Source organism: Microcebus murinus, chromosome 1 (genome assembly GCF_040939455.1).
Source record: "Microcebus murinus isolate Inina chromosome 1, M.murinus_Inina_mat1.0, whole genome shotgun sequence".
Classification (NCBI taxonomy): domain Eukaryota; kingdom Metazoa; phylum Chordata; class Mammalia; order Primates; family Cheirogaleidae; genus Microcebus; species Microcebus murinus.
In genome coordinates, this window is record NC_134104.1 from 5,146,545 (window position 1) to 5,161,574 (window position 15,030).

The 15,030-nt window shown below is 43.0% G+C and overlaps 1 protein-coding gene across 1 annotated transcript in view; it reads left to right on the top strand.

Annotated features, from left to right (window-relative positions):
• Positions 1–15,030, top strand: part of DSCAM (DS cell adhesion molecule) — a 682,487-nt gene that overhangs the window by 605,211 nt on the left and 62,246 nt on the right. Inside the window, exon 21 of the mRNA XM_076000082.1 lies at positions 11,105–11,258. Within this exon, the coding sequence (XP_075856197.1) occupies positions 11,105–11,258 (154 nt within the window). The remainder of the gene's footprint in view (positions 1–11,104; positions 11,259–15,030) is intronic.

Genomic DNA, 15,030 nt, shown 5'->3' on the forward strand with positions numbered 1-15,030 from the left:
CCTGGTTAGAGCTGGATCCCATACTATTAAGTGAAGTTTCCCAAGAATGGAAAAACAAGCACCACATATACTCACCAGCAAATTGGTATTAACTGAGCAGCACCTAAGTGGACACATAGGTACTACAGTAATAGGGTATTAGGCAGGGGGGAGGGGGGAGGGGGCGGGTATATACATACATAATGAGTGAGATGTGCACCATCTGGGGGATGGTCATGCTGGAGACTCAGACTTGTGGGGGGAGGGGGGAATGGACATTTATTGAAACCTTAAAATCTGTACCCCCATCATATGCCAAAATAAAAAAAAAATATTTCTGTGGGATCTGCATTCTAGTTTTCTTTGACTGTTGGCACATAGACTAGGCAGGCAATCTTGTGAGACTGGGAAGTGCAGTGGCACGATCACCGCTCACTGTGATCTTTGTCAAGTCCTTCTACGTGGGAGGCCTGTGCTTGGCTGTCTACGCTCTTGTGATCAACCAAACTTTATTCCAGCCCTTGGCACCTTGTCATAGGATCCTACGGCCGGAAGAAACCTAGAAAAGTTTCTCTGAGGCAAGATTTCATCTAAGCATCCCAGTTGTATGAAGATCCATTCTGGTCTCATAAAAATTCCCGGGAAGTATATTCTCAGAACTTCCTTGCAAATACCTTTGTATTTCATGGCCAATTCTAAGGGAATATGGTTCTAAAACTTCTCTAACTTTTTCATGCCTCTATTTACATCTATTTTGTTAGACTTCTATTCTCCAAGAGAGTAGATTGGAAGTCCATGTTATCTTTTATAAGCTCTTCCTTAAAAAAGATCTTCTTTCCCTTTTAACCTATCCCTGGTGAAGTAGCCAACAGCTGCTCGATCTTTCTGTGGGACCTGTATTTTAGTTATCTTTGCCTCTTGGACGACTAGGCAGGCAATCTTATGAGACTGGGAAGTGCAGTGGCACGGCTCACTGCAACCTGGAACTGCCGAGCTCAAGCAAGCCTCCTGCCTCAGTCTCTGGGCAGCTGGGACTACAGGTGCACGGCACCAGGCCCTACTGACCTTTTTTTTTTTTTTTTTTTTTTTTTTTGAGAGAAAGGATCTCACCATTTTTCCCAGGCTGGTCTCCAACTCCTGGCCTCAAATGATCCTCACACCTTCACCTCCCAAAGTGCTGTGATTAGAGGCATGAGCCACTGCACGGTAACAAAAAAAAAAGTACATTTCGAGTACAGGTCATCTGCATTTTGACCAATTATAGCAAATGAATGGCTTCACATGATGCCCAGTGAACTAATTAATGACCATTTTCACCACGTGAAGACATTCAAAATCGCTCTAATTGGTCAAAATGCAGATGACCTGTACTCTCAGGGTAAGGGAAAGTTTGGCTCAGTCTTGTCATTAATAGAGCAAAGGGAAAAGAAGCACGTATTCCAGCAGAGTTTTTGTACGGAAACAGCCGTAGACATTTCTCTTGAGGCCTGGTCTCACAGGATTACCTGCCTAATTTGGCAGATGAGCTGCCCATATGCATTCTGGCTTTAAGACGGCATCCATTCAGACCGGGCAACCCGGCGTGCACCTCCCTGGATGTACCTCCCCATTGCTGCCTACAGCTTTCTGAGTACCCACAGATTATCATGCTCTGTTTTGAAAAAAATAAGTAGACTTTATTTTTTTAGAGTGGTTTTAGATTCACAGCAAAATCGAGCAGAAGGTACAGAGATTTCCCAAATACCCCCTGGGTCCACTATTGTCAACATCCCCCACCAGAGGGTACCTTTGTTACAACTGATGAACCTGCATTGACGTGTAACAATCACCCAGCATCTGCAGTTTACGTTAGGGTCACTCTTGGTGCTGTGCGTTCTTTGGATGTGGACAAATGTATCATGACATGAATCTGCCGCTATAGCATCATACAGAACAGTTTCACCGCCCTAAGGCTCTTCTGTGCTCCCCCCTCCCCCCCCCGCCCCCCGTTCACTCTCCCCTCCCTCCTAACCTCTGACCGTTTTACTCTTTACCCCATAGTTTTGCTAAAATGCCCTTTTGATTAATTAGCTTACGGAGCCTTTGAAAGACTCTTATCTTTTTGACTTGGCCTGGCACAGACATGTTGTACTATTTAAAGAAGTCAATTAGCTTTTAATCATTTTTCAACAAAGACTAATGGAAATAGCTATTTTTCCAATACTATGTATTATGTATGTATTGTTTTTATTACTAAGAATAGTCTTCCTTGCCAATTTCCTTCTTGTATGTGCGAAGCTATGTGGTGCTAAACTAGTTCTTTTGTGCAGAATTTATCGAATAGGTGGTAGCAATCAAGTTAAATTAATAATACACTTTTGACACCCAGGTCATTTGCATGGCAGGGGGTGTGACGTGAAGAAGGGGTGAGGCACAATTGTAGCAAAAGGAATTAATATTGGGTTGGAAAGAGGATACTGTAATACCTGCCTGGAGGCTAATTGGATGGTGCCTCTGATTCTAAACAGTACCACCGAGAAACTAGTTTCTTCTATGCCTTTTCTGGATAGCAACTTTAATATACCTGCAAAACATTATAATAATAATTTTTATATTTGGAAGGCAAAAAAATCAAACATTTTATATTTGAAAAGCTTTTTAAAAAGTAATCAATAGTCGTATATGTAACAGCAGCTACAGTAATCTCAGTAAAGCTCAAAAGAAACCACCAGAATTGACTAGGACAAAGCAAATAGCTCTAATAAGTCACCCTTCCTACTAATGCGGCCTGTAGGAAGATCTTTGTGGCATGACAGAATCTTCTCTTAGAGATGGAAATCGTGAAATAAAATGAAAATTGCATCAAAATGCGTTATATGTAGGGATTTAAAAAGTCTTACATTGATCCAGCAAACTGCCTATTCTTAATGGAATCCAGGCCATTTCTCTGCTACTAACCAGAAAGAGATTTTATATATTCTAAAAGTATCGTTACCCTATAATTAAAAGAGCTATCTGTTTTGTTTATTCTGTTTTGGGGGAGGATATATATATATATGTATATATATATATATATATATATCATGGCTGTGAACATGCGATCTATAAAATCATAGCACTGGAGTTTTTTAAAAACTGCATGTTAGTAATTAGATATCAGAGCTTTTTTAAAACACTGTATTTCCTTGATAGAATTAGTTTTGCATTAAAAAGTTAATTGAAAATTTTTAAAAGTAGAATTCTTTTTATATCAGGCTGAATCATTTGATCTGAGCAGCTTGTGACTTTGTACTCATTGCTCATTATTTTCTATTGTATTTAGATCATTTCTAGGTCATTATTAAACTCCGCTAATACAACGAGAATTTCTTCAGTCCTTTCCTCTCACTGGCTAGTGGGACCTACTTGGGCAACGCTCGGAACTAGGATCACTGGGGAGTTTGGTAGAGGGAGGGGAGAGGCAAGTCCCCTCTGAGCCAGCCTGACCCCCCCCCCCAGGGAGACAGTGAGCATGTGCAAGACCACAACCCACCTTGGAATAGCGGCAAGGGCCATGAAAGAGAACAGACCCCCGATGGAGGGTCTCCGGAAGGTTCTCCAGGGCTTTGCAAGTTCAGCTATTGAGCTAAGTAATGTGAGCGATTTGGAAATGAATTCAGCAATCATTGAGTAAACATCTAGTTTTATAGAAATTATCAAAGAGCATTTGAAGTAGCTCATCACGGCTAATTGTATCTTATCTGCTGGTAAAAAGTATCTTAAATATAAAAGGAAAATATGATATTGGTGCCACAATGCAAAGATAATAGTGGGATGAAGGTAGGTCTGGAAGACGCTAGCCTGGCCTTTTCAGCGTTGACATGGAAACACCAGGGGAGACTTTCCAGCGAGCCTTACGCTCTGTGGCCAGCACACTACCGAGTTCCTTGGAAACCCATGAGCCCAGCCAGCAGACCTGAAGAGACGACACACATTTCAAAGGCAGAACACTTGAAATATGAGCAGTCTGGCTTGATGTCACAAGATTTATGCCACTAGCTGCATTTTCCACTCTGGATACAGTTTTAGGAAAGCAAACATGTCAGAAGTCTTGTAAAGCCTTGCTATAAATATTTTTTTTTAATCAAATACATGAAGTTTCCATTTATTTTCCCAGGCACTTTGCAAATATTAATCTGTGTCCTCAATTATGGCAGGGTTAGTTTTAGAAAGAGAATGCAAATGATTTTATTTCTAGACTTTCATAGAAGTTGGTCAATCTTACTGTGCCTCGTTTTTAATTAATCTTCTGTTTGCCAAGTCATCTTGTATCCTTGTGGGCAGGAACTTAACCTTGTAAATGACACACTGGAACTGGACCCAACACATGCCTATGAATTCAAACTCAGCAATGATTTATGAGCTCTTACTATTACTAGGCATGGAGCTAAGAGCTTTTGCATAGATTTTTTTACCCCATGGCCCAAAGAAGAGAACTGTACGTAGTCTAGCAAGTTGATGTGGCCAACCCCTGGGGTCCTGTAATTCTCACCATCACCCCTCACCCCCAGGCATCTGTAACTCCAACACCATGGTGTTTGAGTGACCCAGCCACACCCCACAGGAAAAACTGTGAACATTCCATTTGCAAGTAAGGCATGTGTGATAGTTCATTAGATAAGATATATGCATATTTTATATTTTAAGTGTGTGTCCTCAGACAAAAGATGGAAGTCTTCCCCCAAGAATGCCCCGGGAGCCCTGTTTTCTCACCCACCACCTTCTCTGATGGACCAAGAAATAAGTAACTTGGCTGCCACTGACAGCCAGTTCAGTTGAGAAGTGATTGATTAATGACATGTTAGGTTAACTCTGGATTGTGATAGAATCAACATGCTCAAACACTTTTTTAGATGAGAAAGCACAGGATTTTTTTCTCAAACGGCACACAGGAATTTAGGTAGATGCAGAGCAATTTGCAACCCCACTCCAGAGTGTTCAACTACTTTATCAAGCTGGACAGACTAAAATAAGCAGAATTAAAAATAAGCCGTGGTACAGAGTCCCCGGCAAGCGTGAAGTGGGCTCAAGTCTGAGCCTGGACCCGGAGCTGCCGTGACGTCGACTGTTTCCATTTCCTCAGCTCATGAGGTAACTCCTAAGTCTTCTCTTAAAACAAGTGTTTAGCCCAATTATAGTAATCCACTCAAAATTAACTCACACTGTAGGCATAATGAAATTTAGGATGACTAATATCCATGTCAACTCTGAAGAAGAGGAGACTAGAGAGCTGAAAATCCACCTGGAGAAAATTAAGTATTTATATACTTAAACATTCAAATATTGAGGAAAGTGTCTTTCTCGCCTCCCCATAACTTCTTGTTCCATGTTTGATTCATCATTCCCTAAGAACCTCCAACTGTGAGTTTGCCTTTCTCTGTGCTTCAATATTTTATCCTTTTGCCCTTCATGGTGAACCCTGCTCTGTTCCCTTTTTTTAATGATTCGAAGTCTTCGTAATATTAGCCCAACTGAAGTATCAGGAGAGATCTGGAAATAAAAATGATCCCGTCTCATCAAACATTCCCAGTAGTTGGAAGAGACTGCCTCATGATGAAATGCAGGTAGAAGTTAGCAGGTCAATGGATCGTTGTGTTAGAAAATCTGGTATCTACAATACAAAGAAAATTAATGAAATGCAAATACAGTCACTGCTGTCATAACTCATTGAAATATGGAGAAAAATGTTTCGTAAGGAAATAATATTCATCATCCCTTCTTTTTAGGACAAGCATTTTTGGTTGAGCATTTAAGGAGAAGGATCTAATCAAATGGATTTACTTCACTAAACTGAATGAGCTTCTGATTATTTTTCTCCTATTTTTCTCTTTTTTTTCACATTTACCTGCTCCCTCCTCTTAAAATGGCTAACTGTGGTTGAATTATGCACCATCTACAGCTAAGGGATTCTGTTTTCAATAAATACTGTATAATTTGCACTGTATCCTTCTATTGGAGGCATCTCATGCCTGTCTAAAGAGCCTCCCTCTTTAGACATCAAGTCTTGCTCCCTCCCCTAGGGTCCACCTGTGAGCATCCTCACCCCACCTAACTCTGGAGGTGACAGCCAGTCCAGCATAGCCTTCTCTCCCGCTGTGTGCAGAGCAAGCCTCTGCCACTGTGGTGACCCCTTCACCTCCTCAGGTGTGGCTCACTTACCTAGCTGTATGTCCTTCAGACTCCCAGTTCTCCAGGTGGTTCCCTTGGAGTTCATCGCTCTTTCCTGCCCACAGGTGGGAATGCACACAGACATCCCTTAACAGAAAATCCTTGTTCCTGACTCAGCCTCTTTTGGAGCTCAGAAATGGGTGATTGGCAGGACATCAGAGCCAGTAAGTCCTGCATAGGTAGCCTCACAGCTCTCGTTAGGAAAGAAGGTACTGGCATCTTTGGGGGTATGCTCATGCTTTAAGATCATTGCTAAAACTTTAAGAGAATAGGAAAGGTCACCTTTAATGTCCAGTTACATGGATATTAACTGTATTCCAAAGAAAAGAAAAAAATTTGTATGTGTATACATGTATACACACAGACACATAAATATATATATGTGTGTATATATATATATATATATATATATATATATATATTCCAAAGAAAATTGTTTAAATTGTTCAGTTGTAAACTTTCTGCTTGCCCTTCTTGCTAGACCAGGAAAATGGTGCCTGGTTATGGCAGTCATCATGGGAATAGAGTGTTGTCCACGGATGGCAACAGCAGTATACAGTCTTGGTATTATCTCTTCGGCATGCCAGGAAACAAGCCAAATTCCCTCTGAACTTCTGGAGGGAATAGTTTTCCCATAATACTCAGACTTTCCCAAATAGCCGGCAGGAACCACTAAACAGCTTGACTCCATTATTTTGCATCCTAATCTATAGAGAAATGTCATTCCAACTGAAGGAATTTTCCATAAATATACCTTTTTTTTTTTTTTTACTTCAGATCTTGGCTAATCTTTATAAATGATGAAACATATATTGTTGCATACCAAATCATATTTTTATTGTTGATTTTAGCCATGCTTCACATTGCAGGCAAAAATTAAATAAAATGCAATTGTACCTCATAGACAGGATGAGTGTTGAGTTTTAACAGAAAGCTATGTGCTCTGCGTGGAAAATCCTTATTTTATAAATATATTCTAATGCTTTGTTGATGCTTAATGTTCAATACGAGCAATTGTTGTAATTTGCACATCATTAAGCTTTGTAAAATTAATTTGGCAACAACATAGCCTTGGAGCATTACACAATACAAGCGCATACAGTCTTGGTATTATCTCTTCGGCGTGCCAGGAAACAAGCCAAATTCCCTCTGAACTTCTGGAGGGACTAGTTTTCCCATAATACTCTGAAGACAGGACAGGAGTGTTGTGGCGGGAGGGGCCTTGGGGGTGAAGTGGGGTACAGACACACCTGAGAATGTACGTATGCACTCGAGGAAGCTGTGCCAGGGGGTCTCTCCTTAACTGTCGGACACTGTGTTCTGTAAGTTAAATATTTGGCAATCGGGAATTTTCTGACATTATTTTGTATAGAAGAAGCATGGGATTTTACGACAATTAAGAGGTATAGTTAAGATTTGAATCTCCTGTTCAGTTGCAGAGCTGGTGCTGCAACTTGTGCATCCTACTGAGCGAAATGGGGTTTACTCAACAGCTAGCAAGGGTAAAAGCAAGTCCTTCTTGTGTTTGGTTGCTCATAGTTGGCAGCATGGATTGAAAGGGAACTGGACTTGGCAGCAGGGCACTGAGCTTGAGCCATTGCTCTGCCCTTGTCTGGCATTGTGACTTCAGTGAGTCCCTTACTCTCTCTGAACTTCAGTTTCCTCATCTGTTAAATGGATCCAATACCAGCTCTACCTATTTCACATGGCTTTTTAAGGAACAATTGTTCCTTCACTTTGGTTTCATGTATTTTGAAGCTTTGTTATTACGCAAATGTGTTTAAAATTGTTACGCCCCCTTGGTGAAATGCCCCCTGTTATCATTATGAAATTGCCTTCTATGTTACTGGTGATATTCTTCACTCTTAAATCTATTTTGTCTGATATGAATATAGCCACTCCATATTCTTTTGGTTGGTGTTATCATGGGATGTCTTTTCTATCCTTTTATTTTTAACCTATTTGTGATTTTATATTTGAAATACATCTCTAGTAGGCAACATATAGTTGGGTGTTGCTTTTATATCATGTCTGGCAATCTTTAATTAATATGTTTAGACCATTTACATTTAAAACAATCGTTGATATGGTCAAATTTAAATATATCATGGCGTTATTTGGATTTTGTTTTTGTTGTCCTACTTGTTCCCCTTGTTACTCTTTTTCTGCCATCCTTGGATTAACTAAGTTTTTTATAATTCCATTTTATTTATGTTGTTGATCCGTTAGCTATATATTTTGTAATTTCAGTGGTTTCCTTAAGATTAATAGCATATACCTTCAACTTACTATAGTCTACTTTCCAGTGATATTATACATACTACATATAGTATAAGAACTTTACAATAGTATATTCCATTTACTTTCCCCCAAAACTTTGTGCTATTATCATGCATTTTACTTTTATGTATGTTATAAACCCACATTGCATTGTTATTATTTTTAACTATTAATTATATTTTAAAGATATTTAAATAAGAAAAATCATATCTATTTACATGTGTAATTACTATTGTTCATTTCTTTGTGTACATTTATATTTCTCTCTGGTATCATTTTCCTTCTGCCTGGAGGACTTCCTTTAACATTTCTTCTAGTGTGGTTCTACTAGTGATTAATTTTTTCAGCTTTTTGAATATATTAAAAATTATTTATTTCATATTCCATTTTCATTTTGAAATATATTTGTTGAGTATGGTATTCCAGATTGATTTTTTCCAGTACTTTGAAGATATTGTTCCACTGTGTTCGTACTTGGATTGGTTTTGAAACAAAATCTGTTGCCATTCTAATCTTTGTTCTCACACATATAACCGTATTTTCTCTGGCTGCTTTTAAGATTTTCTCTCTATCACTGGTTTTGAGCAATTTGATTATGAGGTGCCTTGTTGTCATTTTTCTTAATATGCTTGTGGCTGGAGTTTATTGGGATTCTTGGCTGTATGGTTATAGTTTTTGTCATATTTGGAAATCCTCAGCCACTATTTCTTTGAACATTTTTTTCTGTCCTGTCTTCCTTGCCTCCTTTAGTGACCCCAACTACATGTATGTTAGGCTGCTTGATATTTTTCCATAGCTCACTAATGCCCTGTTAATTTTTTAATTTATTTTCTTTCTGTGTTTTATCTATTAATATGTGTAAAATTTCACTAATCTTTTTTTTCTGAAATATTCTCCTACTGATCTAATCCATTTTTTAAAAAATCTCACACATTATAATCTCAAGTTTCACTTAAATCTTTTTATATCATTCATGTACCTGCTTAAGTTTTTGAACATAATAAAGCTAATATAAGTGTTCTGTTGGCCTGTCTATATAAATTTAATATCTGTATTAATGAGTCATATACTCATATGCATTTTTATTTATTTATTTCTTCTTTATAAGTCATATTTTCCTGGTTTTTTTATATTCCTGAAATTTTTAATAACAGCTTTACTGAGATGTAATTCATGTACCATAAAGTTCACGCTTTTAAAGTGTACAATTCAGTGGCTTATACTGTACTCACAGAGTCATGAAGCCTTTACCACTATCTAGTTTTAGAACATCTTCATCACCCTTGAAAGAAACTCCGTGCCAGGCATGATATAAAAGCAACACCCAACTATATGTTGCCTACTAGAGATGTATTTCAAATATAAAATCACAAATAGGTTAAAAATAAAAGGATAGAAAAGACATCCCATGATAACACCACTGCCCATTCTCCCTTTCCCACACCCCGCCATGACAATCATATCTAATTTATGATTCTGTAGATTTGCCTATTCTGGACATTTAATATAAAAGGAATAATAAATTTCTGGTCTCTTCTGACTGGCTCCTTTCACTGGACATAACATTCTCAAGATTTATACGAGTTGCAGCATTTATCAGTGCTTCATTCTCTTTTCTTTTATTAAATAGTACTCCATTGTAGGGATACAACACGTTTCGTTTAGCCATTCATCAGCTGAAAGATATTTGGGTTGTTCATAGGTGAAAATTTTTTATTAGATGTCAAACATTATGAACTTTGCCTTTTGGAGTACTAGATATTTTAATTCCTATAGATAATCATGACCTTTGTTCTGGGATGTAGTTAAGTTACTTAGTAATAATTCGATCTTTCTAAATCTTGCTTTTAAGAATCACTAGGCAGGACTAGAGTAGCATTCAATCTAGAGCTAATTGTTTCCCACCTTCAAGGTAAGACCCTTATGTACTATACCCAGTGGGCCATGAATCTTGATGTTTCCCAGCCTGGCTGCTGGGAGCAGGCACTATTGCCAGCCCTGTGTGGGTGTCAGGCACCGTGACCTCCAATTACTTCAAGTGGTTCTTTTCCTGGCCTTGGGTAGATTCCTCACATACATACACAGAACTGCTCGGTACCCAGGTCGAACCTTCTTCAAATCTCTGGAGTTCTCTCTGCGTGTTGCTCTCTTCTTTCCAGTACGCTTCCCTGTGCACTCTGGCTTCCTTCTGGTCTCTCAGTTCTGTCTTCCCAGCTCTGGAAGGCTGCTGGGCTCCTCATGGCTTCCCTTCCCTGTGCCATGCCTGGAAACTCTCAGAAATGCAACTGCCCTGCAACTATGTGGCTCAGCTCATTTGTTTCCCATCTTTCAGAGATCACCATCATCCATCGCTTGGTGTACAACACCTTGAGAACCACTGTTTCATATAGTTTGTGTGTTCTCAGTGGTTTCAGCCAAAAACAGAAGGGTTAAGTTACTTATCAGCAGCCATCAAAGCTGCTGCAGGGAAAACTGGAAACTCTGGGTCCCCCAAACTTGCTAATTATATTTCCTATTGCAAAGCCAGCCTTTTAGAGGGAGGTGAGCTGTGACTTTCGTTTTGTTGTGACAGGTGATGTGCTAATAACAATTCCTTTAGAGAATTCATTTGTGCCATAGGCTTCTTTGAATGTGGGAACGTTTATGTCTCCTTCCACAGGTGATCAGCGAATTTGAAGCCTCCCCTGACTCATTTTCCTACAGAATCCCTAACCTGAGTCGGAACCGCCAGTACAGCGTCTGGGTGGTGGCCGTGACGTCAGCCGGAAGAGGCAACAGCAGTGAAATCATCACGGTGGAGCCACTAGCCAAAGGTGCGCACGGCAGTAAGGACCTCATTCCCCAGCGTAATTCGACCGAGTTTGAGTCTCTGTTCTATCTCAGACAAAACTTACGTTGCCCTAACAATTAAGCAAACCAGAACATCGCGTTTCAGGGCAAGAGGTTGGGTTGCTTGTAGCAGATCCTAAGCTTTTGCCCAATCAGAAGAGGACTCCTCTAGCAGAGAACAGAACACAGGAAAAGTGGTTTACCCAAAAATGAGGAAAATGAGCGAAAATGAGGAAAAGGAGCTTCCACTCACCCCTTGGAGTAGGTGAAAGCTACTCTGTTGTTTTTTCCCAAGGACGTTCTGCTTCATAAGAATCAGGTATCCTACTTCTTAAAGAGGAAAATGTCTGTTTTATGATCTGTGGAATTTGGGACCTTATGAATATAAGAAAATCATTAGCTATCATCTATGATAGAACACTATAAATGAAGTCTATAAGGGACGGTGGAAAGTTGGAGTCACCAAAGAATAAAAAGTTCCTAGAAGTGAATGTAATTATCTTCACAGTTCGATGTTGGGCTGGCCCTTAAAAAGTACTTATAGGCACAGAGCATTCTTATTATACTTCTGGGAATTTCCACCATGCAGTGTTTACAGGTCCCCCTAAATTAGCACTCACCATAAGTCAGCCTTCTTACATGGCAATTCCAGGCCAGCGGGAGATGCCCCTTGGTTTTGGAGTACAGAGTATTGGCAATTTATAACTAATACGGCCTCTGAGGACCCAAGAGAGAGAAAAACGTATGCTCCAAGACCCCAGTGTTACCCCCTAAGAACTCCTGATAGCATGCGAGTTAACGGGATAGCCAAGAAATAGAGCAATAAACTAGTGAGGGGGACAGAGAGTGTTGTCACATTGTGAGCAGAAATGCAGGTGGAAAGAAGGTAAGCTGGGAAGGGGACTGAACTGATGGAGTTCTCTGTCTGTTGTGCTCTTTGGTCGTGACATCCAGCCCCTCCTGGCATTGAGAAAACAGTGATTACCGGGGAAAATTCTGGACATAAAAACTGCACCGTGGGGTGGAAAAGGAACTTCAACAAAAGATGTAGGATTAGCAGTAGCATTCTCGCTTCCTTTCCTTTGTGCTCTCAAAAAGTTCCATCTTTAGACCTAACAGAAACGGGCAGGCTAGTGCAGTAGGATGCGGCGTACTCGGAGGGGAAAGACTGAAAATCGGCTCCTTGCATAGGAGCAGGTCTTGTCTGGGGAGATTAAATGTCATTCGGTCATTTAATGTCATTCTGGGTGCCTGTTGTATGTCAAGCACTGTGCTGCATGTACCCGGGATTTAGTCCAGGGAGCTTGACTGCTGAAGCGAATATGCCCTACAGCTCAGTGGCTTCACATAGTGACTTCCCAGCACAGATCGTTTGGGCCAGGTGGCTCTCCTGGGTGGCCCATTGCACACGGCGGTGCAGGGAGCCAGGCGTCTCCCACCCTGTGATTTACAACCCTGGGTTCTCTCATTTCCAGCCACGCAGATGGGGAAAGAGACCGTGGAGGGCCTTACGGGGGGGTTCCGTGGGCCAGGCATGGAAGAGCATCCACTATTCTTACCCACGTGGCATTTGTATAAAGTGGAGGCGTGGACCCTACCCATCTTCAAAGCAGGGCTGGGAAACGAAGTCAGTCACATCCAGAAGGAAAAGGAAACAGGCTTGGTGAGCACAGAGGGCTCTTCTAAGATGATGTAAACTGACGTGTTCCCTGCTCGCCCTCACGGAGCTTGCGGTTTGGTGGGGAGACCGTCAGTAAACAAAGCGTCACGAAGGCACATGCATAATTGCAAACTGCAGCACGTGCTGTAAGGAGACAGGGGAGGGGACCTCACTCAGAGTGCTACTGGGAGGGAATCCCCCGGCCCCACAAGGGTGAGTAAGTGCAGCGACAGGAACAGGGAAGAGGAAAGCAAAGTCAGAAGGCCCGGCCAGGAAAGAGGTTAGCGTGCAGGGCATCCAGGATGCTGGGCCCTGGTGGGCAGGAGAAGGCAGGCAGTGCCTTAAAGACTGTGCTCAGGATTTCCGATCTTTCTGGAAGGGAAGCAGGGAGACAGTGCGGGGTTTTGAGCCAGCGAGGTACATGATCTTGTGTGTGTGTGTGTGTGTGTGTGTGCGCAATAAAGTTTATTTTTAGACCAGTTTTAGGTTTACAGAAAAATCATGGACAGTGCATAGAGTTGCCATTTGTCCTTCACCTAGCTTCTGTGATTAAATGGTGCACTTGTTACACTTAATGGCGAGTGTGTTTTTAAGACCACACTGGCCTCTCTCCCCCGAATGGACTGCAGAGAGGGAAGGGTGGGGGGAGCAGGGGGCCAGTGGGGAGGCCGGGTGGCCACCCAGTGACACGGAGACTGGGGGAGTCGCAGGGTGGGTTGAAGGAAGTGGATGGGCCCAGGCTGTGCCGTGGGTGCGGGACTGACTGGACGTGGCTGCAGAAACGGAGGAGGCTGGAGAGGGAGACGGTAGGAGTGAACACCTGAACTCTAGGACCCGGCATTGTAAGGGGGGGCGTCACTCACTGGTGTGGCAGGCTGTGGACAAAGTGGGTGTGAAGCAGGTGAGCGGAGATGTGGACATTGGGACGTGCTGAACTCGAGGTGTGGGAGCCATCCCCTGGGAGGCGCCTGTGCAGGGGCTTGTGCCGGCTCTCGGGAGACACCTGGCAGGAGGGAGGAGAGCAGAGTGGTCAGCGCCTGCACCTCCGCACAGCTGGGCTGTGGATGAGGTGGTCTGAGAGAGATGGAGGGGAGCCGTGAGGTGAGAGTCCGGGGCAGCTCTGAGGAGAGACAGGATGGGGAGCAGGCAGAGGAAAAGGGGTGAGTCCGAGGAGGGTGCAATGGGGGAACACGGGACCCAGGAGGGTACAATACTGGGAACTCAGGACAGGCGCTTCCCAAAGGAGGGAGTGTCTGGGGGTTTGGGGGCACTGCGGCTGGGAAGGCCAAGCAGAGCAAGGCAGAAAGTTCCCGTGGGTTTGGCGGGAGGACCTGGTGGACCGTCCTGGGGGCAGCTCTGGCAGGTGCGGAGGGGCTCGCAGGAGTGAACCTGGGCCAGGTGAGAACGCAATGCAGGTGAGGAGGCAGGAAGATCCAGCAGAACGCTGGTGACACAGTGCCTAGGAGAAGTGACAAGAGGAGGAGGGAGGGCAGGTTCGCATCCGAGGAAAGGTCCCGGTTTTGTGTTTTCTATCAGGGCTGCGGTGCGGGCACGTTTGTGTGGTGATGGGGAGACTCCGGTGCAGAGGGAGAAACTGATGACATGGGACAGGAGCCGATGACCTCAGGACTGTGGCTGGGAGGAGGAACCGCAGGCTCGTAGATTCGGGGCGGGGAAGGCAGAGCCCAAGACGTGCCTTCTTGTTTCCTGCATGCAGCGTTAGGCGATTTGGGGGTGGTGGCAGGAGGGTCGGAAGTGGGAGAGGAGGAGGGACAGAAGGGAATTGTCATCACCGCAGGGAAGGGGATGAGGGAGCAGTGGGGGAGGAGGGAAGGCACTGAAGCGGCAGTGAGCCCGGCAGGGATGCTGTGAGTCCGGCTGAGGTTGGCGACCAGCAGGGCACAGTGGTCCCCAGCGCTCTGTCGCTTCTCCAGAAACACGCTCCGCTTCTCACGTTCAAAAGAGGTTCACCTGAAGTTAGGGCTGATCCAGGCAGGTTTTCTGGGAAGGGGCTGAGCTAGGGACCACCTGAGGATGGAGCAGACGGTCAGTCTGGCAGCCGCCGCCCAGAGGCCGGGACACTGGCAAACCATCAG